General features: G+C 45.6%; 1 protein-coding gene and 1 pseudogene across 4 annotated transcripts in view; one reads left to right on the forward strand and one right to left on the reverse strand.

Moving 5' to 3' along the window:
• The window catches only part of SMARCA4 (SWI/SNF related BAF chromatin remodeling complex subunit ATPase 4), an 85,331-nt gene that overhangs the window by 35,072 nt on the left and 26,098 nt on the right, over positions 1 to 24,161 (reverse strand). For all 4 annotated transcript variants that reach the window (XM_074338171.1, XM_074338174.1, XM_074338173.1 and 1 more), the window contains 7 exons: positions 19,366 to 19,496; positions 19,128 to 19,185; positions 9,500 to 9,621; positions 9,011 to 9,161; positions 7,439 to 7,602; positions 2,107 to 2,173; positions 956 to 1,066 (listed from right to left, as the gene is read on the reverse strand). In XM_074338171.1, coding sequence (XP_074194272.1) covers positions 956 to 1,066; positions 2,107 to 2,173; positions 7,439 to 7,602; positions 9,011 to 9,161; positions 9,500 to 9,621; positions 19,128 to 19,185; positions 19,366 to 19,496 — 804 coding nt within the window. The remainder of the gene's footprint in view (positions 1 to 955; positions 1,067 to 2,106; positions 2,174 to 7,438; positions 7,603 to 9,010; positions 9,162 to 9,499; positions 9,622 to 19,127; positions 19,186 to 19,365; positions 19,497 to 24,161) is intronic.
• On the forward strand, positions 16,596 to 17,098 carry LOC141572711 (pancreatic progenitor cell differentiation and proliferation factor pseudogene; annotated as a pseudogene).

A 24,161-nucleotide genomic window follows, 5' to 3' on the forward strand; every position in this document is an offset into this window, starting at 1 on the left:
CCTCCCACGAAGAACCTCCATCACATGGCATTCACGTTAGTTAAAGCCCTTGCCAGAGACGCACAGGACGGCTCTGGACTGAGTTAGAGGGTGAGCCCCACCGCACGTCTGCTCCCTGGCCCTCACTTTCCTCACTGTTGACTTCGGGATGCCCATCAAGCCCCCAGTAGCATTCTGACTGAGTCCCAGAGGCGCGGCAGCATATAAACACCTCCTCGGTCCCTGGGTCAGACTCTACCCGTGACCTCACTGGATGGCTAGTGCAAGGCCAGGTGCAACATCTTCAGCCTTGACACCTCCCCAACCAGGAAACCAGCTTCTTGCAGGCAGGCACGGAACGGTGTGTTTTATATCTGGGTCACAGTTTCTTCTCAGTAATTAAATGTGGCTTAACTAGAGCCGCCTTCACAACTACGTCAGCTAAGAGGCTTGCATAGCCTCCACTGAATGCGCCAGCCCCGCAGCCCAAGGCTGACACGCCACACAGGGCCTCAGAGCGAGTCATGGGCTGGTTTCCCGTGGCTGCGATCGGGGAGGCACAGCCACCATGGAGGGAGGGCCGAGGCCTCTAGAGACAGGTGGAGACAAGGCTGGACTTCTCGTGGCCTTGCCAGGGACTCTGCAGGTGGGTCAAGAGGCACCTGTATGACTAGGTTCTTTGGGCAGAAGTACTGGGAGGAGCGAGCCCACAGGCTGTGTAGATGGTCCCATCTCTGGACCTGAACCTGGGAACAGCCAGAGGCAAACCCAGGGTCACCTTGACCAGGACCTTTCACACACACAGAGCAGCTGTCTTTAAACACACGTGCAGGGGTATCACTAAAAAATTACTTGCAAGGGGCTCTGAGATGATGAGACGTGTGACACAGACATGACAACCCTGGATCGGCAGGATCACGTGCCCCTGACAGCACTGAGTACCTGGGCCTGGTTGCTTTACACGAGGACACGCTACCTTTGCAAGGATGTGCTTGTCTTTAATGATGTACTCGTACGTTGTTAGCAAGACATTGAACTTGCCGCTCCGGAGCTGGGGGACAAAAGCCCTTCTGGCTGCTGGAGAGCCCTGTGAGGGAAAGAAGACATGAACACGTGAGCCTCCCAGGCCCCCAGAGGCCGAGTCCCAGCACCCCGATGACGGAGGAGAGCTGGGCAAGGCTGCTGGCTCCTGCCCTCCAACCCCAACGCGCGAGTGCCAACTGCAGGGAACGGAGAAAGGCATGTGGGGCATTGGCAGCCCGGACCCTCTGGGGGGCTTGCTGCCTGCACCACCCTCTGCCCCAGTTCCAGTGGCCAATCAGCTTCCACCTCTTCCTGGGTCCCATCTCAGGCCTCCAAGCTGGAAACCACAGCTTCCCCCTAACTGCCTCCCACGCGAGCGTCAGCCATCGAGATCACTTCGACGGCGGCTCCAGCCTCTTCTCAGTTAGCGAAGCTGCCCAGACCCTCCCAGTTCCAAACTCCTGGCCAGTGTGACCCAGGCCCCAGTTTTCTCCAGGCTCACATTCCAGACTGATCTTCACTAGGTCCCATAAGCTTTTGCCAGAACTGCACTTGACTCTCCAAACATACCAAGTTCTCCCCACACATGCTCTTCCCTTTGCCAGGACCCCCTTTACCCCACAGCAAAGAGCCTCACAGCACAGGGCGAAGGGCGTGGGCCAGGGAGCCCAACGGTCAGGCATCACCTGGCTCTGCCACTAAGAGGCTGCGTGAGGCCGTATGCCTCAGTGTCCCCACCAGGACAACAGGTACACTTAGGCCTCATTTCACAGGGTGAAATGATCTAGGTAAGTCCTCATACATGATGAATGAGTTTTAACCAAAGCTCAGGTGAGAAGGACGAAAGCTTCCAGTGAGTGCATCAGTCACCAGATTTCACAAATTAGCGCATAACTTCACTTTAAAAAAATGAGCATTACCCCCAAATAAACAAGTGATCTCAAACCGGTGTCAATAACACGATCCTATGTATGTACTAACATAGGAACATGCGCACCTATGCCTCATGTATTAATGCAGGCTGACATCCGTCTGCACTCACCTGCATTCCCCACTCTCCCACCCTGCCCTCACCCACGTTCACCTCGTCAGGCTGGGACATACCTTGTAGGACACCTTCACCACAGAGGGGGCCCACTTGTCAAATTCATACGCCCAGTTTGACAGTGTTCTGACAGAAACAAGGAAGCAACAGTCAGGTTCTAGTTCCGGGAACAGCAGCTCACTGTTCACCCCGATGTCCACTGGGAGGTGAGGCCCACATAGTTGTGACCCTCAGAGCTGGCAGAGTAATTAACCATCTCCAACGGTGGCCAAGCGAGGGAAGGAGGAACAGGGACACACACAAGGGTGGGGGTGGGTATAGGGACAGGGAAGAGCCTGGGTCACCCTCGGCCGAAACCGGGAGGCCAGAGTGGGCTGTAACCATGGCTGGACCTCACAGACCAGTTCTCTGTCACCACTGTGGGGGTCACAGCCCCATGAGAACAAGCCATGTGCTGCAGACCTACTGCCAGAAAAACCAGACAGACTCACGGTGCTTCGTTTCAGGTTCAAAATCGTGCTAGAGACCATGCTATGCTATGGAGAACTGGGAGAACAGGACACACCATCTGTATCTTTTTGCCACTTTGAAACAAAGATGGGAGCCACTGGGGGCTCTGGCCCAGTAAGAAACGGAACGAGGACAGTGAGCAGGTGAGACCAAGCTGGGCTCAGGCAGAGGGCGGAGTGGGAGCAGGATGGGAGTGAGAACTTGGGGGACTTCTGAGCAAGGCCAAGAAGAGGGGGGAGAGAGACAGGCAGTGACTGGACGTGAGGGTGGGCAGAGGCTGGTGAGGAGGCACAGGTCACTAGGAATGGAGGCAGCCTCAGGAGAGGGTGATGGCAACAATAAAGCCAAGTTCACAAGGGGGCGAGTTCTCAGAGAAATACTGGGACACAGATTTTCGGTGGGGGACCTCAAAAAGTCTAGGCTGGGTGGTGTGTAAAGCCAGAACGCAAAGGATGAGTGGTAGCGACTACCGGTTCATCCAGCTCTTCCCTCCAAGGAGCTCCATGAAGGTGGTGCCGTCTCCACCTTAAACCCACAGCTCCAAAGCTCCCTGGCAGCCAGGGCCAACCAGGTGCTCACAGTCGGAGCCAATGAGAAGGAAGCTCAAGTCACTGGGGGGAAAGCCAGGGAAAGTTCTTGAAGGGAGGTGGGGAGTGGGGAGACTCAGCTACCGTATGCTCCCGCTCCCCTTTGCCCTGCCCATTATGCTGGGAACTGAGATAAGATGACAGAGGCAGTGCAACCATCTTGCAGCCATGAGGTAAGAAGTCTGAGAGCGGAAACCACACGCAGAGTGACTGAGCAAAACAACGCAGGAGCCTGGGGCCGTGACAGCAGCTTCAAGCCACTGCGCCGCCTCAGAAGGCCTGGCTGCGGACTCCCCCTTACTGAGCGTCAGCAAGATCGCCTCGGCCCAGTCACCGAGGTCTGGCTGCTACCGCAGGGAGCAATGGGGGGCAGCTCAAGAGAAGCCGAGGGCTGAATCCTCAGGGGTGGGAGCACATGCAGCAGGAAGGGAAAGAGTCGGGGGGGGGGACTGAGGAGATAGGGGGAGCCAGAGGTCAAGAAGGGGGCAGGACATGCAAACTCATGGGGGACAGCTGCACCCCAACCACTGGAGGGTGGAGCAGGATGCTCACAGTCTAAAAACATTCTCCAGGGCATGGAACACATGACATTTGACAGACTGGACCCTTGTCTGGGGGCACATGGGCGTAACGGGCTGAAGGTGAACACATGGCATAACCTCACTGAAGGGAACGAGGGAAAGGAGCGCACGTAAATGACCTTGGGAAATGGGGTTTTAACCGGAAACTAAGTCGAAAGACGAAAGGAACTGGATCTAAACACAATACTCTAGTTGGTCAAGTTGGTTCTCACGGGTTAACTATTCTGAAAGTGCTGTACACTGGGAACGAACAGGGCGAAAGCCGTAGAATGAACTGCGGGGTCCCAGCTGAGTCGGAGACAACAGTACGAACATGTGTCTGACTTACTAAATGTCAGGTGACTAGACACAGCAGTGATGGCAGGCAGGTGCGTACAAGGCTTACACACACACACTAAGCCCTAGTGCTGTTCACGCAGAGGGCCCAGGACCTCCCAGAAGCAAGGAGCACACCTAGCATCCCCACGTCATGGTTTCCAATTCCATTCTCTGACAAGACAAACCAGGCGGATTCTAGGCCTGGGGCAGGAAACGGACAAGCAGAGCTTGGAGCCTCTTTGGGTGCTAAAGAGCAGAGCTCAAAACACCCCACAGTGATGGGGGCGTGTTACAGGGACAGAGCTCCTGATGGTGACAGCTGGCATGATTTGAGCGACAAAACAGATAAACGAGTATGGGCGTTTAGCCCAAAGTATAATATAAATACCTGTGAGTCCATGCTGATAGAAATGATTTGAATAAATGTACAATTGGGAGAAGAAATCTTCTGTACAGAATCCCAAATAATTTATGTATTTATTCCCCCTCAAGGAGGTAGAGCCCACCCCATGTGTACGGGCTGAAGGTAATGACTTTTTTCTAGAATACAGTATGGAAGGGGGGAAAATGAGCAACTTCACAGCAGAGAGAGCTGACAAATACTACCTCAACCAGGAGATCAAGGTCAACATCAACCGTGAGAAGTCATGGTGAGTGTAACTGCCCTTGATGTGATGCGATGAGAGGGGCACTTCACCTCTAGTCTTCCACCCCCAAACCCATCATGCCGCATAAACATGAGAAAATTACAAAACACCTGTGCCGTCCTTACCACCATCAAAGTCATTTAAAACATGGAAAGTCTGAGGGACAGTCACAGGCCAGTGAAGGCTAAGGAGACATGAATTAAAGGATCCAGGAATAGAAACTGGACCTTAGGGGGGAAAAAAACCATTGAAATTCAAAGTTCGGAGTTCAATGAACAGTAATGTGCCAGGGCTGGTTCCCAAGTTGTGACAAACGTAACAGTCATGTAAGAAGTTATCAACAGCAGAGGAAACTGAGGGGAGGGTATCCGGGAACTCTTTGTACTATCTTCACAACTTTTCCATAAATCTAAAAGTATTCAAATAAACAACCACAATACAATGACAGGGACATGTTAAAACCAACTGGAAGGGTCCCCCAAGGCCACATCTGTGACAAGTTAAGGAAAAAAATAATGACAGTGTCCATTCTGGGTTCTCATAATGGTAAGAGCCCACTGTAATATAAAGAATGCCCTGACTAAATAGATAAATTGGGGAGAAGAGACAGTTCTTTCCAGAGGAATTGCCATACACGTGGAAGGAATGATGAAAAGAGAAATCCACTATTTATTTGGTCCCTCCTACGGTAATAATTTCAGGTGAGACCTATCTAACAGATGCTGAAATTACTGGGACAGTACGATGAGAAATGGGGTATTTACATGGTTTCTAAGTGCCTTCCCACAAGATAGTTAGGATTACAAAGGACAACTCTTAGTGAGGAAACCAGCAGGCACCGCATAACCCTCCCGTGATGGGGCCCCTTGGCACGTTGCGCCTCCCAACAAGAGGCCCCAAGAAGGGCACAGCATGCCTCCAGAGTGTCAGAAACAAGCACATCACACAATCACCATCTGAGGGACGGTCTACCAAATGCCTGGCCAGGGTTCAAGTGTCAAGATCATGAAGGACAAAGATGGACTGGGGAACTGGCACAGATGTGCCACAGAAACGGGACAGCAAAACACAAAGTGGGATTCTGGACCACAAAAAGGTTATTAATGGGGAAACAGAATAAGGTCTCTAGATTCATTAACAGTTTTAAATCACTGCTCCCTTCCTGGGGTTAAGATTTGAGAGGCTGGGTGAAATGTATATAGGAATTCTTTATACTATTTTTGCAATCACTGTAAGTGTGAAATCATTTCAAAATGGAAAGTTAAAAACGAAAAACCCAGGCCGCAGTACAGCACATGGGAGAGAGCTATCCCGATGAAGATGAAGACACGTCTCGGGGGAATAAACAGAGAGAGGGGACTTCAATCTCTGCAGTGATGGGTGACAGTGTGCAGGCAAGTGCAGCAGGAAGCTGAGAAGCAAAGTTGGGTTTGACCTGGAGGTAGGAGGAGTCAAGGCCATCTGCCAGCCTGGGATCTCCTATTGCACCAGAAACAGCTCTCTCCATGAAGCCTGACAAGGCGGACCATTTTATACCACGAGGAAGGGAAGGCAGAAAGAAGAAATAAATTTCTCCAAGTTAAATTACGGGAGGCTTCTGGGGCCTCCCAGCTGTGGGCGCGTGGCTGGAGGCCTGGCTGTCTTAAAGGCAGGAGGGCACGAGTACTCTTCCCTTCATTTGCTGGTCTGATGGTGACGGGGTCCCCACTGAGCACTGGGCCAAAGTTAAGGGGGTTCCCCTCCAGGCCAGGCCAAGTATACACAGAAGCCTGGCCACCATCAGAGCAAACCATCCCCAGGACCGACACGTGACCTGCTCTGGGTCAATGAGAAGGGGCCATCAGACTTCTGGAAACACCCTGGTGCAGGTGAGACATTCTGTGGCACAGGCTGAGCTGGGAAGGGGGTGCCTAGAGAGGCTGGTGGACTTTTGGACCCAGAGCGGTGTCTGCTAGAAGAGGCCAGCGACACAAAAGGGTGGTGAATGAGAGCCTCCTGGGACGCTGTGTGGGTACCCCGGCCCTACCACACATCCACACGTGAGCATCCGTGATCCCTGGGCCGGGCGCGGACATGACTGCCAGGGTTCCAGTGCCACTAGTAAGGAGTGGAAACTGGGTTTACTCAAACAGCTCCACTCCACTCTCCTAGCAGGAGGATCTTCAGCCCGTGACTCCCTTGTGTGGGATTTGCTGGTTGGCAGGCTTGAAAAGAACCCTAATGGTATCCTGGGAGAGCTCCCCCAGTGGAGACAATGGATGGAGACTGTCACCCGCCCCTTTCCTATCATGTCCTTTGAAACCAGGGGCAGGCTGTTAGGGGCTAAGTTGTGGCCTCCTAATATCCACATAGTGAAGTCCTCCCTCCAGGACCTCAGAACAGGGCTGTGTTTGGAGAGAGGGTTTCTAAAGAGATAATGAAGTTACACTAAGGTCATCAGGGTGGACCCTAATCCAGTGACTGGCATCCTTGTAAGAGTAAACCAGGACACAGACGACACAGAGGGAAGACTACGTGAGGACACGGGGAGAAGATGGAAATCTGCAAGGCTGAGAGAGGTCTCAAAAGAAGCCAACCCTGCTGATACCCTGTTGTCAGACTTGTGGCCCCGGGAAAACAGTGCCTGCCGTTGAAGCCACCACCAGGCTGTGGTGCTGACTGGGGCAGCCCGAGCACACTGACCCACAGATGTCTGAGTGAAGGCTGGGGTGCCAGGGACAGCGGGGTGCCAGCAGCGGGCGCACTTACGAGAGAGGGACGATGATGAGGAAGGGCCCGTTGATGCGCTTGTGCTCCATGAGGTACGTGATGAGCGCGATGGTCTGGATGGTCTTCCCCAGGCCCATCTCGTCGGCCAAGATGCCATTCAGGTTGTTGTTGTAAAGGGACACCAGCCACTCCAAGCCCTTAATCTGCAAGGAGAGGGGTGGCTAGTCTGAAGCCCCCGTTGGGTCTGAGCACGCTCCCCACGCCTCGGGGACTTGAGCACATCAGCCACCCACCACCACGGTCGTCTTTATTTGGTACTTTGCTCTGAACCATCCTGGTCCTTTTTTCTTAGCCTCATCCTCAGCAATCATCCCCGTCAAATCACAGGGCTGCTGTGTTAGTAATGTATGTACAGTATAGAAAATGTCTTCTTCGGGTGCACATCTGAATAGCTAAGTTTCTATGTCACAACATCTGTCACTGACACCAAGCGACACAGCCACTGGGACAAACCTGCCCACAACCACGCGGCACACGCTTCAGGGGAGCATGAGGGCTTCAGGGGAGCCTGCCGATGAATCCACCACTTGGCCAACGGCTGCCTAACCATTATGTCAAGACTCACTGAGAGCTTTCCAAAGCCTGTGATCTTCCTGCAATATAGGCAGTTACAGAGAAGACAGTTTCCAAATTGAATATAATGTTATGAAGGAAAACTTGGATATTTTGTACCAGGTTAAGGAAGTTACTTTTGGCCAAGCTTTAATTCCTTTGATTATACTGGTCAGTGGAAATTTCCACTGGTCACTGGTTTCGACTCTTTGGAACTTGATATTGGCCTGGAGGTTCTGAGAGTTCTTTCAAGAAAAGTTGGGGTTCAGGGGTCACAACCAAATGGAAAATCAGGGAGACATGTTCTTTGGTTGGAGATAAACCAGATGCCTCTTAGGAGCTTACAGATGAGCTTGGGATGTGGGGACACAGAAAAGGGAACTAGCATGAGCAACTCCGGTTCATGGCTGTTCCAGGCCAGGCCTCACAAAGAGCTTTAGCACCGGCGTCACCTCACCCTCACAGAACGAAGTGGCTGAGCCCAGGGCTCTGGGCTCCTGATCTCTAAGCTCACTCCTGTCTCACACTGCACAGAGCTCCAGGGAACATGGACCAAGGGACTGTGGACCCACACCTGGGGCCTGTCCTGGTTTGACCACTCCAGAGCTGTGTGATTTTGAGGAATCACCGACCTCGCTGTTCCACAGTTGCCCCCCGACCTGTAAAATGCGGAGGATGACAATCCCTTTGTTAGAGTTGCTGGGGATTCAGAAGCTAACCTCATAGAACACACTGCTATCCTGCCCATCAGGCAGATCAAGCACCCAGCAGATACTGATATACTGCACCATTTCACTTCCTCCTGGTGGCTAACCTAACAGATCACGTGTCTGCATTACAGACAGGGAAACTGAGGCTTAGAGGGAAAGAGCGAGGTACCCAAAGACAAAGAGTGGAACATGAACTTGGGTCTCGCCTGACCTCAGCAGCCTCCCACAACCTGGGAACCCCTCTGCCAAGACTGCCACGTGGGCATGTCCTCCTCCTACCCCGCCTCACCTGGTACTGTTTGAGGACGCCATTGACCATCAGCGCCGACTGCTTATCCACTCTCTCAGTGACGGCGTGGGCCACTGCATAATAGGACTGCAGGCCACGAGCAAGGGCCTGGGACACGCCATACTCATCATCAACATCTTGCTTGGCATTCCTGGAAGCAAACAGAAGCACTGTGTGAGGACACACATCGCCATTTATGACAATGTACTTCTGACAGAAGACTCTGGAGCCCTTCCTGCTTGATGACCCACAACCTGAGCCTTAGGGTAAATAAAAGTGTAACTAGACAGTCTGAGGAGAGACAAGGTAGCAACTACTAACCCAGGGGAGGGAGAGGGGTGCTAAGACTGGACTCCCCTTTGTGTTTCCACGCTGGCTGCTGTCTGGATGGCGATGAGTGCCATCCAGGGAGAAGCTGGGATTCTAATGGTCCTGCCCGTCCCCCTGCGGGAAGCTGGTGGAGTAGGAGCGTGTGCAGGGACGTCTTACTCAATGATGTGCCGGGCGTCCACCTCGGAGACGTCATCACTGTCTGGATCTGGAATCTTCTTCTTCTCCTCCACAGGCAGAGTGGGAGGCTGCGCTGGCTGTGGCTGTTCCTCCTCCTCCTCCTACCAATAGATGAGCCCGTGTCACTTCAGGTCACCCCACAGGGACGGGCACAGGACTCATAGGGGAAATCACACTTTTGGAAGCAAGTGATGTTTTTACAACCCTCACGCCTCTTATCACGGAATGTGTCATGACTCTTCTTTGCATCTTTAATTGCTCAGTATATTATTTTTAGTTTTCTAAGCACAGAGTCCAGACATTCCTTTTTAAGGCTATCTCAGGGTATTTTGTACTTTTGTTACTAATAGTAGATTCCTTATGCTCCCCTGTACTCATTAAACAAAGTATACTACACATTTGTTGCCCAATCCATTCAAGCAGTTTTTCACTTGAATCTCATGGATTTTCTAAGTATTAAACATTTCGTAGCCAATTTTCAATCTTTATTGCTCTTTATTTACTTCCAGTTTTATTAATATGGCTAAAACGCCTAAAACTGTCAAATAATACTGGTGATAACAGGCATTCTAGTTTACTAAGAGGTTTTCTATAAACATATAAATTAAGTATGAGTGTTGTGTTTCATTAAAGCGATTTTTCAGCATTTACTGAGCAGGTGATAAAGGGATTTTGCATGACATGTTGATAAAATACACATGTGTGTATTTCCCAATATTAAACCATCCTTATATTCCTGTATAAGTTATATACAAAATCCCACCAGATTATTTTCTTTGTGTATAATGGAACTGCTATAAAACCAAAAAAAAATGTATTTGTAATTAATCAAAATTCAGTGGGATTTCCCTTGGGGCATGAAAAATGATTTCATAGATCACTTGGAATAATGAACAGATGATAATAGCACAAACGTTTTGCCCCCTCCCTCCCACCCAAAAAAACAAACCATAACTGGTACAGACTTATCCTAACTGATAGTAACATGTATAAAATTAAAACAGGGGTGAGACTTCTGGCTAAGTCTGAGTGAGGTGGTCAGCAATTTCTCTCCTCAAAAAGCGACTTTACAACTGGACAAAACTGGCAAAAGCAATCATTTCAGAGCTCTAGGAGACTGAGAAGTATTAATGCTTGAAAAACCACTGACCTATGGGTAAGAAGAGTGGGAACTTGTAGTGTTCTTACTTGGGACTGCTTGCATTTCTCCTGCCCCACAGCTCCGTCATGAAGGTTCTGCGGGCAGGCAGGCTGTGAGGGCTGGCTGCTGAAGCTGATGGGGAACTAATTCATTTTGTGGCGGTGGGCAATCGCCATTCCAGCGGCACTATTGGTGGCGGTGAGGCTCTCAGCAGTCATTGGGAAAGCATATTAGTAGCTGAGGCTGTGACTATGTGCGGGGGAAATGAGAAAGGGCCTGGCAGAAAGTAAAAGCCAGGGCAGACTTGAAAATGGCCTAAATGTGAAACTTGTTTCCGCTATACACATTAACCCATTGGCAGGAGACAGAAGCCTTACTGGCTGGCTCTAGGTGTTTAAGTACAATCTCTGCCCGATCGAATGACTTCTCCTTAAGAGTCAGGATTAAAAAAAAATGAGAATAAAATACAAACAATAAATTGATCAGAGACACCAAAGGAAGCACACACTGTAGGGAAAATAATTTCATATATTTAGCCCAGGTAAATTACTAAACAGGCAAACAAACAATACCACCAAAACAATCCCCACTAGAGGTGAAGTCAGACTCTAGAGTGGCTAAAATAGGCTTCCCCTAACAATGACAATACCAGCAAAAAGGAGGAAAGTGTGATAAGTACTCAGGAAAAAAGTAATTGAACCAGTCTTTATTCCCAGATGTTGGGACTTAGCATACAACCTTTGAAACTATTATTATACGTATGTTCAAAAATATTGTAAACAAGTCCAAAAAACTAAAGGAAACCATCTTTAAACACAATGAATCAAGAAATACAGAATATCAATAGAAGACAGAAACGATAAACTCCCAAATTTGATGGAAAGAATAAAACTACCCAGCCAAAAAGCTGAACAAACACCAAGGAAAATAAATACAAAGAGAGGGTTCACAAACTGCTAAAATCCAAAGACAAATAGAAAATCCTGAAAGCGAGAAAGATGAAAATGAATCATGAAGTACAGAGGAACATCAATACAATTAGTGGCTAAATTTTCATCTGATACAAGAGGCCAGCAAATAGTGGAACGACATAGTCAAAAAGAAAAAGGCTGTGGACAAAGAATTCTATATCCTGCTAAAGTATTCTTCCAAAATGTAAGCTAAAGAAATACCTTCCCAGATAAACAAAGACTGAGAGGGGCGGCTGGTTAGCTCAGTTGGTGAGAGCACGATGCTCTTAACAACAAGGTTGCCGGTTCAATCCCCCCATGGGCCACTGTGAGCTGCGCCCTCCACAACTAGATTGAAACAACTACTTGACTGGAGCTGATGGATCCTGTAAAAACACACTTAAATAAAAATAAAAGTTTAAAACAAAAACGAAGACTGAGAGAATTGTTGCTAGCAAACATGCCTTACAATAAATGATAAAAGAAGTCTTTAAGCCTAAAGGAAGTGACAGCAGACAGTAACTCGAATCCACAAGAAGAAATAAACAGCATCATACATGGTAAATACATGCATCAACATAAAAGACGCTATAAATACATTTTCCCTTACTTCTTCCCTAATAACTTCTTTAGACTAAGTATGGAGACTACATAAAGTATTAATCAGAAGACTGTGTGTTGGGTTTATGACATATGTAGATGTAATATATATGACAATAACAGCACAAATGAAGAACAGCAAAGAAGTTATACTGGAGCAAAATTTCTATATTTAACCAGAATGGAGTTATTATTTATCTTGAAGTATACTGTGATAAATTAAGATTCATATTGTAATCCTCAGAGCAAGTATAAAGCAAATAACTAAAAAAGGTTAGTAATGATTGAAACATACAGAATAAAATGTTACCCTAAAAAAGTCAACACAAAAGAAGACACTAAAGGAGGAACAGAAAAACAAAAAAAGACAAGAGACAAATAAAGAAATAGCAAAATAGCAAATGTAAACAAAAGTATATCAATAATTAAATTCAAATGAACAGACAGGTTTAAAGTAACATATAATAAACGAAAAACGTATATCATACCAACAGTAATCATAAGAAAGGTGAAGTGACTATACTAATATAGATCAAAAGACTTTAAAACAAGAAATATTACTAGAGACAAATACAGATATTTTATAATGATAAAATATTAAATACATCAGGAAGATATAAAAACGAAGTATACCTATCAACAGAGCATCAAAATATATGAAGCAAAAATTGACAGAGTTCATAGGAAAAATAAATTCAACAAAAATAGTTGGAGATTTTACTATTTCATTCTCAACAACTGATAGAACTAGACAAAAATCAGCACAGATATACAGGACCTGAACAATACTATCCACTAGCTCAACTACCATATATAGAACACTCCACCCAAGACTGCAGATCCTTTTTAAGTGAGCATGAAACATTCTCCAGAATGCTAAGCCATAAAATGAGTCTCAATAAATTTAAAAGAATTAAAATCATACAAAGTATCTTCTCCTACTACAAGAGAATTAGAAATCAAAAACAGGAAAAAATCTGGGAAATTATCAAATGCTTAAAATTTAACAACAAAATTTTCCCCCCCTTCTTCTGCCTCCCCCCCCACCCCACTCCGGTTCAAGCCGTTGTTCCTCAGTCTAGTTGTGTAGGACACAGCTCCCGGCACATGCTGTATTATGAGCCTTGCACTCCCCCTGGGCTTCCCCTGGCTGAGGCCAGCCGCTCACAGCAGTTCATGCCAACCTCTAGCTGCTCACGGCAGCCCAGCTCCAGGGAGAGCCGCTGTTCACAATCTTAGCTGTAGAGGGCGCAGCTCACTGGCCCATGTGGGAATCAAACTGGCCTCCTCGGGGTTAGGAGCATGGTGTTCCAATCACCTGAGCCACTGGGCAGGCCCCAACAACAAACTTCTAAATTACCCAAAGGGTCAAACAATCAATCAATCAATCATAAGAGAAATTAGAAAATATTTTGAACTGAATGATAACAAAAACAACTTATCAAAATGTATAGACTGAAGCTTAAGCAGTGCTTAAAAGAAAATTTATAGCTTTAAGCATCTACACGTCAATAAATTTATAGTTTTAAGCACCTCAAATCAATAACGCAAGCTTAGCACAATGAAAGAGATATCACTACCGATCCCACAGAAATATGGTAAATAACTTTATGTCAGCAAATAACTAAGATGAAATGGACAAATTCCTAGAAAGACAAATTACTAAAACTGACTCAAGCAGAAAAATCAGAATAAAACCTGTAACAGCTAATTGAATTATTAATGGTAACTAAAAATCTCACAATGGAAACACCAGGCCCAGATGGCTTCACTGGTGAATTCAATCATATATTTTATGATTAATACCGGGGCAGTCGGATGGCTCAGTTGGTTAGAGCATGAGCTCTGAATAACATGGTTGTCGGTTCGATTCCCACATGGGCCAGTGAGCTGTGCCCTCTACAATTAGATTGAAGACAATGAGCTGCTGCTGAGCTTCCAGAGGTGCAGCCAGATGGCTCACTTGGTTAGAGGATGAGCTCTCAACAACAAGGTTGCCAGTTCAATTCCCACATGGGATGGTGGGCTGCACCCCTTGCAACTAAAGATTGAAAACAGCAACTGGACTTGGAGCTGAGCGGACCTGGAAAAACACACTGTTCTCCAATAAACTAAAAAAAAAAAAAAAAAAAAAGACAAATACCAATTCTTCACAAACTCTTCCAGACAGAGGAGGAGGGAACATTTTCCAACCCACTCTATATGAGGTAAATGTTAACCTAATATAAAGCCACATAAAGATATCACAAGAAAACTACATACCAATAACCCTCCTGAATATAGACTCAACAGTCCTCAACAAAATATTAGCAACATTGACATACAAAAAATATTGTACACCAGGACAAAGAAGAACTTGTCCCAGGAATGCAAGGTTGGTTTAATGTCCAAAACTAATTTATGTAATAAAGCATATTATTAAAGGGCAAAAACCAATCAACTTAACAGAGAAAAAAAGTATGAGACAAAACCTAGCCTGTTCACAATAAAAACTCTCAATAAACTAGGATTAGAAGGAAATTTACTCAATCTGATAAACAGCATCTGTGAAAAACCGACAGCTAACACCAATCAGCACTGATGGACTAAATGCATTACTCCTAAGTTTGGAAACAAAGCAAGGATGTCTGCTCTTGACATTTCTATTCAACACTGCACTGAAGAATCCAGCCAGTGCAATATGGCAAGAAAAAAGAAATTAAAGGCACATAAACAGGAAAGGAAGTAGTACAATTGCCATTATTTACAGTAACATGATCCTTATGTGAAAATTCTAAAGAATCTACAAAAAACAGGGGCCGGCCAGGTGGCTCAGGCGGTTGGAGCTCCGTGCTCCTAACTCCGAAGGCTGCCAGTCCAACTCCCACATGGGCCAGTGGGCTCTCAACACAGGTTGCCCGTTCAACTCCTAGAGTCCCTCAAGGGATGGTGGACTGCGCCCCCTGCAACTAGCAACTGCAACTGGACCTGGAGCTGAGCTGCGCCCTCCACAACCTCCACAACTAAGACTGAAAGGACAACTTGAAGCTGAACGGCACCCTCCACAAATAAGATTGAAAAGGACAACAACTTGACTTGGAAAAAAAAGTCCTGGAAGAACACACTGTTCCCCAATATAGTCCTGTTCCCCTTACCCCCCCAAAAAAAAATCTACAAAAAACAAAAGCCAAACTATCAGAACTAACAATATGAGTTTAGCAAATTAACAGGATAAAAGATCAATATTTTAAAAAATCAATATAAAAAATTGTATTTCCATGTAATAGCAATAAAATGTCCAAAAATACAATTAAGAAAATTCTATTCATGACAGCATCAAAGGAATGAAATATTTAAAAATTTAACGAAAGTATAAAAACTATACTCTGAAAACTACAAAACACCACTAAGAAAAATTAAAGATTATCAAAGTAAATAGATCATCAAAAATAAATTCCATGTTCATGTACTGGAAGAGTAAATAATGTTAAGTTGCGATTTTCCCCAAATTGGTATATAGATGCAAGTCAAACATAGTAAAAATCCCAGCAAGCATTTTTGTAGTAATTGATGAGCTGACCCTAAACTTTATATAGGAATGCAAAGGATCTAGAATAGACAATAAAAGCAATAAAGTTAGGGAAATAACACTACCTGGTTTCAAAATGAATTAGAAACTACAATAATCAAGATAGAGTGGCAGTGGCACAATGTTAGACACAGAGAGCAACAGAATAGAACTGAGTCAGAAACAAATCCTTAGACTTATGGTCAACTGATGTCCCACAAAAGTGCCAAGACTATTCAATGGGCGGAGAGTGTAGTCTTTCCATAAAATGGTGCTTTGTAAAATGGATATCTATATACAAAATAATAAACTTAGACATAGAAATCAACTCAACTATGACCCCAAATGCAAGACATTAAGCTATAAAACCTCTAGAAGAAAACACAGGAGAAAACTCTTTGTGACTTCAGAGTTTTTAGATACAACACCAAAAGCACAATCCATAAAAAAAAAAAAAAAATTTGAAAAACTGGATTTTACCAAAATTAAAAAATTTTGCATTCCAAAAGACATCATTGATAAAAAAAGGCAGACCACCTAGAGATATTTACAAGATATATCTGATCAGGGACATGCATCAAGAACATATAAAGAATTCTTACAACTCAATGAGATGACAAACAACCCAATTAAAAATGTACAAAAGATCAGAGCACACTTTCAGCAAAGAAGATACATGAGTCCCGCGTATCTTGGTCGTGGAGCAGTCTCACGTGGTCTCCTCTGCAAATGGGCTCCGGGGCCTGGCGCCTCCATCCCTCGCCCCATCACCCGAGATCTCGCGCTGAGGCCCCGAGGGGTCGGCGCCGAGGTTTCTACCAGCCCACAAGCAAGAGCATGGCAGCCAATCCCTCCAGTGGCTTGCTCACAGCCACCCACAACTACTACCGGTGCCACCTGGGTTCCACTTCCAGTCACAGCTCCTGTGGAAGTGCCGAGTACCCCGGGGAAGCCATCCCCCACAACCTGGGTCTCCCCAAGGCTGACCGGATCACTGGTGGGCAAGTTTCTTTTTCGGGAAGTCCACTGTCCCATTCAGGGCCACAGTGCTGGAGTCCCCAGAGCACCCACAATCTCCCCAGGACTCCAGCAGCACGATCTCCTGTGACCTGGCTCAGGAAGCCACAAGGAAGCAGCCTGGTGGCCAGCCCAGCAAAGCCAAGGCCGGGCCCCATCCTGAGTGGCCACCTCCAGCCACCAGACTTCCAAACGCTGGGCTCTTCTGAGCCCCTCCCCACCTTGCCCCACAGGCTAGGCAGGCTGCAGCAAGCGGAAGCAGTTGGGCTCTTTTGTATCAAAACAGCAAAACACAAAAAAGGAACTTGAGCCTCTCTGAGCCACACGTGAGCCTGCTGCCATCCCGTAACTGTGTGCCTTGCACCAAGTGGCAAATAAACAATCATCCAGCCAAAAAAAAGAAGCTATATGAATGATACATAAGCCTCAGAAGAGATGTTCAACAACATTTGTTACTAGGAAAATACAAATCAAAACCACAATAAGTTATCACTACACACCCACTAAGATGACTATAATACAAAGGGCAGATAATACCAAGTGTTGGTAAGGATATGAAAGAACTGGAACCTGTGAACTGGCACAACCACTTTAGAAAACAGTTTGGCAGTTTCTTAAAAAGTTAAACATAAACTTACCATATGACCCAGCAATGCCACTCCTAGGTATCTACCCAAGAGAAATGAAAACATATGTCCACACATAGACATGTACGGAAATGTTCACAGCAACATTATTCATAATAGCAAAAAATGGAAACACAATTGCTCAACTGGTCAAAGGGTAACAAAATGTGGTGGAGCTATACAATGAAATATGACCCAGGAATAAAAAGAAGTGACCTCTTGATACACAGAACAATATGGACGAACTTCAAAAACATGTTAAGTGAAAGAAGCCAGATATGAAATACTACACGTCATGACTCCATTTACATGATATACCTGGAAAAGGCATATCTGTAGAGACGGAAACTACATCGGTGGTCTCTGGGCCTGGAGGGGGCAGGAACAAACTGAAAACTGACAGGAGGGAGCTTTTGGGGGTGACGAAAATGGCATATAGCGATAATTGTACGCGTACAACTCCAAAAATTCACTAAAAATCATTGAATTGTACACTTACTATGGGTGCATTTTATGGTATGTAAATTGTACCTCCATAACTCTGTTAAAAAAATTACAACAAAATGTTACACTGGTCTAAGAATCATTAGAATGGTAAAAGAAACCGAACAGGTAATCCTAAAAGGACTCTTGTGGATATAAATACCAAATACACCATTTTTCAAAAATACCATAGGTCAATGGAGAAGGGATGGGTTACGTGGCACGCCAATTCTCTTAGTACCACTGGGAGGGGGAAAAGTTAGAGCTCCACCCCATATTCTACACCAAATAAATTCCAGATGACCTAAAGTGGTAAGGAGGGAAGGGAGTGAAAACAGGACAAACAGAAAGATATGTATAAGTGAACAAAAGCTGACTTCAGGACGAGGTAAATACCTCAAGAACACTTAAAAATTCAGTTGGAAAATACAACTGAATAGAAAGAGGCAAATGAAGCAAACCATTCACAGAAGAAACTTAAATGGTAACACCTAAAACAATGTTCAACCTTAATAGAAATCAAGGAAATGCCCATTAAAATGTCCTTTTTAAAAATGTATGGGAGTGGCGAAGCTTTTGAAGGCCCTTAAAAGCCTCTCAGGACACTGACCCCAGCTGAAGAGGAGAGCAGGAGAACCCTTTGCTGGACGGATGCTAACTGCGAAGCACGCCTGCCATAGAAACTCTGTCCCTGGGCTCCCTGAGTTACCCTCCCAAGTAGGCAATGCACGACGGACAGAGGAGCAGGCTCTCCAGCAGAGCTTTGTCAACCAGGGAGGAAATAGCCATCACCTTAACGTGGCATAATTAAATGACTTAGAGAATATGCACAAAACCATTTATGATGTTTCCAAAGAAGAGATTATAACAAGCAAACGTACGTGATCTAATGCTCACAACTTCACACTGGTTATTTTGGGGGGACGGCGTAGGAGGCAGTTGAGCACTTGAAAAGTAACTATGATCAAGGACATTAAATTCTACCAAATTTGATTAATTCAGTTTAAAATTAAAAGTCATGTGGCCAGAGGCTACTGCATTGGACATCGCTTCTCTAAAGCACCAACTTTCCACCAGGCCTGGGGCGTCGGCTGCCCTCTGCCTCTGCCCATCTCTTGCCCCCTATGATGCCCTGCCGGAGTACGACAGGGTCACAGCATTCAGGGGTGTGACAAACGCACAAGGGGTAGAGGTCACCGCTACAGAGTGCTGAGGGCCTCAACAGCAGGAAGTGGATTCTTACCTCCTCCTCTTCTTCTGAGCCACTTTCTTCACTATCAGATCTTGGAGCTACTTCATACCTAGAAAAAATATGACTGTTTTTAATATAAATCTCCCCGACTGGCATGATTCACTTTCCTTAGCAAACTGGCTTGTTTCCAAACGCAAGCAAAATCGCCCCCAGCTGCCAGCCAGCTCCCAGGGAACGAGGCTGACTCAGGATCCTGGAACTTGCAGCTGGAACTTGAGGTCCAACTCACCCCGGGTTCATCTCGAGCCAAGCCTCCAGCTGCCCTGCTTTGGGGGCGTCCGTGCCCGTGAGGATCTTCCCGCTCTCCACGTGGATCACTTTCACAGGCAGGTCACTCATCTGGCTGGTCTCGTCCAGAGGCTGAAAAAGAGCAACCTGTGTGACTGTAGGTTCGGTGGTGTCCATACCTCTGGTGTTCGCTAATCATGGCCAACTGGGAAAGTGCCCTCCCAACTCCATGGCCAGAAAATGGCACTCACACGTGGCCAGTAGTTGTGAAAAAGGGTTACCTGCATATTTATAATTCAGGAAAAATATATAACCCATTGATGACAGCAGTTTCTTTGAGGTAATTGACATACATGTTTTCATTTCCAAACAAGTACTATATTCATCGTTCAAAACTCGAAAGAGTAGAATAAAGTGTGAATTCTCCCCCGTCCTGTCCCCCCGCCTGACAGCTCTCTCTTCACAGATGCCCACCAGTATCAGCTTCTCGTGCATCCTTCCAGACCAATTCCATGCACAAGAAACAAGGACTGGTTTCTCCCTTTTACACAAATGACTGTACTATTCATATTCTCTGGCCCTTGATTTTCTTCCATCCATACTGTGTTTGATGTTTCATTCTTTTTTGTTAAATAGCTAACTAGAATATTTGAAAAATGAAACAACTAATTTCCTGTTAGCAACAAATATGGAATGCTTCGATTTCTCATTTTCAGATATCAACTTTGGATGAACATTTCCCCCTTCAAATTTCCTGATCCTTTCAGGATCAGGATGGAGTTCTTAGTTTTCACTGTGAAAACTAATAAAGGAAAAATTGGATACAATTAAATTGGACTAAAATTGAAGGCCAGAAGGCCTATAGAGGGAGCTCTAATGCCCTACCACTCAACAGCAATTATACCAAATAAGTCAATTACAGACCCCAACAGGAAAAGACCTACCTTGCACTCCCAAACAGGAAGTGCATCTACTTTACGACCCAAACAGAAAGGTTTTCCTCTTGCCCAGCAACAAGCCCAGCCAACTGAAACCCAGCTCAACCAATGAGAAGCTGTCATCACCTGAACTTTTACTTTATTCCAGTGAATTTTCCTTTTTCTTGCTGATGATTTCCTTGCCCCACCCTTGTTTCTATAAAAGCCTTCCATCTTGTGTAATCCCTCAGGCTATCTAGCTGCTTGCTACATGAGATGCTACCCAATTCATGAAACGTTTAATGAAGCCAATTATATCTTCACATTTACTCAAATTTTATTAACAGCATCTTCCAGGTACTTGTACCTCCCCCTCCTCTCTCCAAAGTGCTGTATCTCACCATCAACACAACCCACAGAGCATAGAGATGACAATTTCACCCTCAGAGTGGCCCACCATGGAAGGTGGCACAATCCCTGCCACACAAACCCTCTGTGACTTTCACCCCTGAGTGTGCCTTGGGAGTGGTTAACGGTGCTGATGCCTGCACCTGCCCCCCCCCTCACCCCACAATTCTGATTCAAGTGCTCTGGGGTTTTATAAAAGCTCCCCAGGTGATTCAGATGTACAGCCAAAGCTGAAAACCACTGGCTGGGAACAAGGACAATTCACAGCCATCTGTTACTAAACAAGAGGAATAGCTGCAGTAATTGCCCAACAGAATTCCCTGAACTGACGTTTCCTTTGAACGTCCCAAACAGTCTTACAATGACTATACTATAGTAAAATGCCACCCCATATTTTTCCCTAAAAATTCAATACAACATTTTAAATAAAATCATGTGAAATAAATATATTCAAGTTAATCACTAGTTGTTACCACCTAGGAAATGGCCCACAGGAAAAAGTGTTCATCTGCTATGGACTGAATTGTGTTCCCCCAATTCAAATGCAGAAGCCCCAACTCTCCAATGTGACTGTATTTGGAGAGGGGGTGGGGAGAGTAGGGTTAGATTAGGTCATGAGGGAGGGGCCTTTGTGATGGGATTAGTGTCCCTCTAAGAAGACACCAGAGTTCATGCTCTCATCCCATGTGAGAACACGGGGGAGAAGGCAGCCGTCTACCGGCCAGGAAGAGAGCCCTCACCAGGAACCAACCTAGCTACTTGCTACACCCTGATCTTGGATTTCCAGTCTCTAGAAATATGAGAACATAAATGTCTGTTATTTAATCCACCCAGGCTACGGTGCTATGGTATTCCGTTACGGCAGCCCAAGATAAGAGAGCATCAAAAGGTAGTGTACAAGGAGGCTCATTACAACAATGTCTGCAACAGGAGAAAAAGGAAACAATGGAAATAGACAACAATAGGGGAGGAAGAACAGAGCTGCTCAGTGCAGATCTTTGTAACAACTATAAATGGGAAGCAACTTAAAGAGCTATCAGTCTGAATGATGAAATTGATTCTAATATATCAACACAATAAAATGAAAATAGAACTACTGGCTTGATATGGAAAGTGTCTCAAGATATTCGACTAAATGGGAAAAATCTAGCTAATGCCTAGATTAACCCAAATAGTCCCCAAAAAAAAACAATGAGGATATAAGCATAAAGACTTTGGGAAGTACAGAGAAGATGTCACCCAGGGATCACCATGCGTGCCTGAGGCTTCTTACTTTTCATGTTATCATTTATATTTTTTCTGTAAGAAATATGACATTTCAGTGACGTCCATGAGCTAATGTGGGAAGATGTCTGAGATACAATGCTAGGTATGAAAAAGAAAACCATCCAGTGGCTCATGCATAGAAAAAACCAGAAGCAAATACTCCAATGGTTACTAATGGTTTCCCTCTGGGAAGTGGGACGAGGAGGGGTCAGGGGAGGATGTATACTAGGACATGCTTCTTATTGACACATCTCAGTTTTATACATTTCTCTTCCAAATGAGTGTACTACATTGGAACGGCTGCCTTCAGGAGGCGGGCAGGAATGTTATGGAAAGATGGGTATGTGGTACAGCACTTCTCTCTGAGTGGGCCACTTTGTATGGTTATGACTTTTGGAACAAGCTAGTATTTCACACACTAAATAAATAAACAATGAATAAATAAAACCAACAAAGGTAGAGCAAACCACACCATTGGGGCACAAGAAGGAAACTATGCCAAGTAACTTTTGTACCCAGTATTTGGAGCACAGACTCTCGGGAGGAAGATCGCCAAACAAAAACTGACCTCTAGCTAGGAGACTCCTTTTGCGGAGGGGAACACGCTAGCAATTCTGAATATACATCCTGCATATTCTAGGACTGAGCAAATAAGGAAACACATCGTAGCTAATGGGAGCCAGGTTTCTGCTGTTTCAACATGGAAAGGGAGGAGGACACAAACAACCCCATGGTACTGGGTGAGAACTGCTGGCATCAGTGTGACGCCAAGGTTTTTTACATAGCTAGCAATGCAGATGTGGAGCACACATACACCTATTTCCTACATCTGTCCACTGAGAGGGCCTAGAAGCAATGACACTGCAAGAACAATGAGCCCTCCTAGACCCTGGTTTCTAAATATCTTTCTCCAAGAAAAGGAGCCAGGGTTCCATGAAGAAATGGTTCACTCCAGGGCTTAGGCAGGAAAAGCAGACGGTGAGCCTGAACCATTCTGGTGTGCAAAGAAGTCAGGAAGCCCCCAAAGAATGATGGGGACATGTCAAAAGGATGCAGGAGCCAATCTGAAGGGGCTCCTACTGGCCTAAACTGGAGCAATTTGAGCATAAATGACAGTGAAGGATTAAACTACGTGAATCCATTAAACTAAATGAGAATCCAGGAATCGGCACCAGGAGCTGGAGAACTACAGCCCATGGGCCAAATAGGAAAAAAAAAAAAAAAAAGCTTTTCCTTCCTACAGAAAGCCAACTACAAAACCCAAAAGAATGATGGGGAAATCACCATTCCGTAACCATTGAAGCAAAAACTGATACAGGCAGAGATAATCAATAGATGCTGAAACCAGTGGGTGGAAGTATGAGGAGTTTACAATATGTGTACACAGCCTCAAGTATCTCCCCACAAGGTACTTAATAATTACAACAGGAGAAGCAGTAACTTTACAGGGGACATGCCTTGGCCGACACCAAGGGATCAAGGTCAACAGCACCAGTGATGGAACAAATCTACGCCATATACTCGATGTGACGCACCAAGAAATACAGAGTGTCACTTCAGGGTCTTCCTGAGAAAACACATAACCTGAATCTAATCACAAGGAAACATTAGTCACACCCGAACTGGAGGCCACTATAGGAAATATCTGGCCTGTGCTCTTTAGAAATGCCAAGGTCATAAAAGGCAAGAAAAAGTGAGGAGCTGTTCAATTTCCAAGGAGATGAAAGGGACCACCGAGAGTGATGTGTGACCGGGGCTGTCTATTGCCGTGAAGGACAACAGGACAACTGGCAAAACCTTAATAAGGGCTGTGGATTAGATCATAGTATCGTGTCCATATTCATTTCCGGTTTTTGATCATTGTACAGTTATGAAAAGAATGACCTTATTTTTAGGAAACATACACTAGAACATACAGAAGTAAAGGGCCATCATGTTTACATGACTCTCAAATGGCTTAGGAAAAAATGAGATGTGGTAGGTGAATGTGATGACCACTACACTACGGAAATGGGCGAAAAAATGATACGTGAAAACGGAAGCTGGGTGAAAAGTACGCAGGAATTCTCTGTACTGCTCTTACACCTCTCTTGTGAGTCTAAAACTGTTAAAGTCAAAACTGAAAAATCAATAATGTGGCACGTGAACATAAAAAGATCTGGAATATTTACAACGCTTCTCTGGGTAGTGGGATCAAGGAGGGGGT

This window comes from Rhinolophus sinicus, linkage group LG07 (genome assembly GCF_036562045.2).
Source record: "Rhinolophus sinicus isolate RSC01 linkage group LG07, ASM3656204v1, whole genome shotgun sequence".
Taxonomy (NCBI): Eukaryota; Metazoa; Chordata; class Mammalia; order Chiroptera; family Rhinolophidae; genus Rhinolophus; species Rhinolophus sinicus.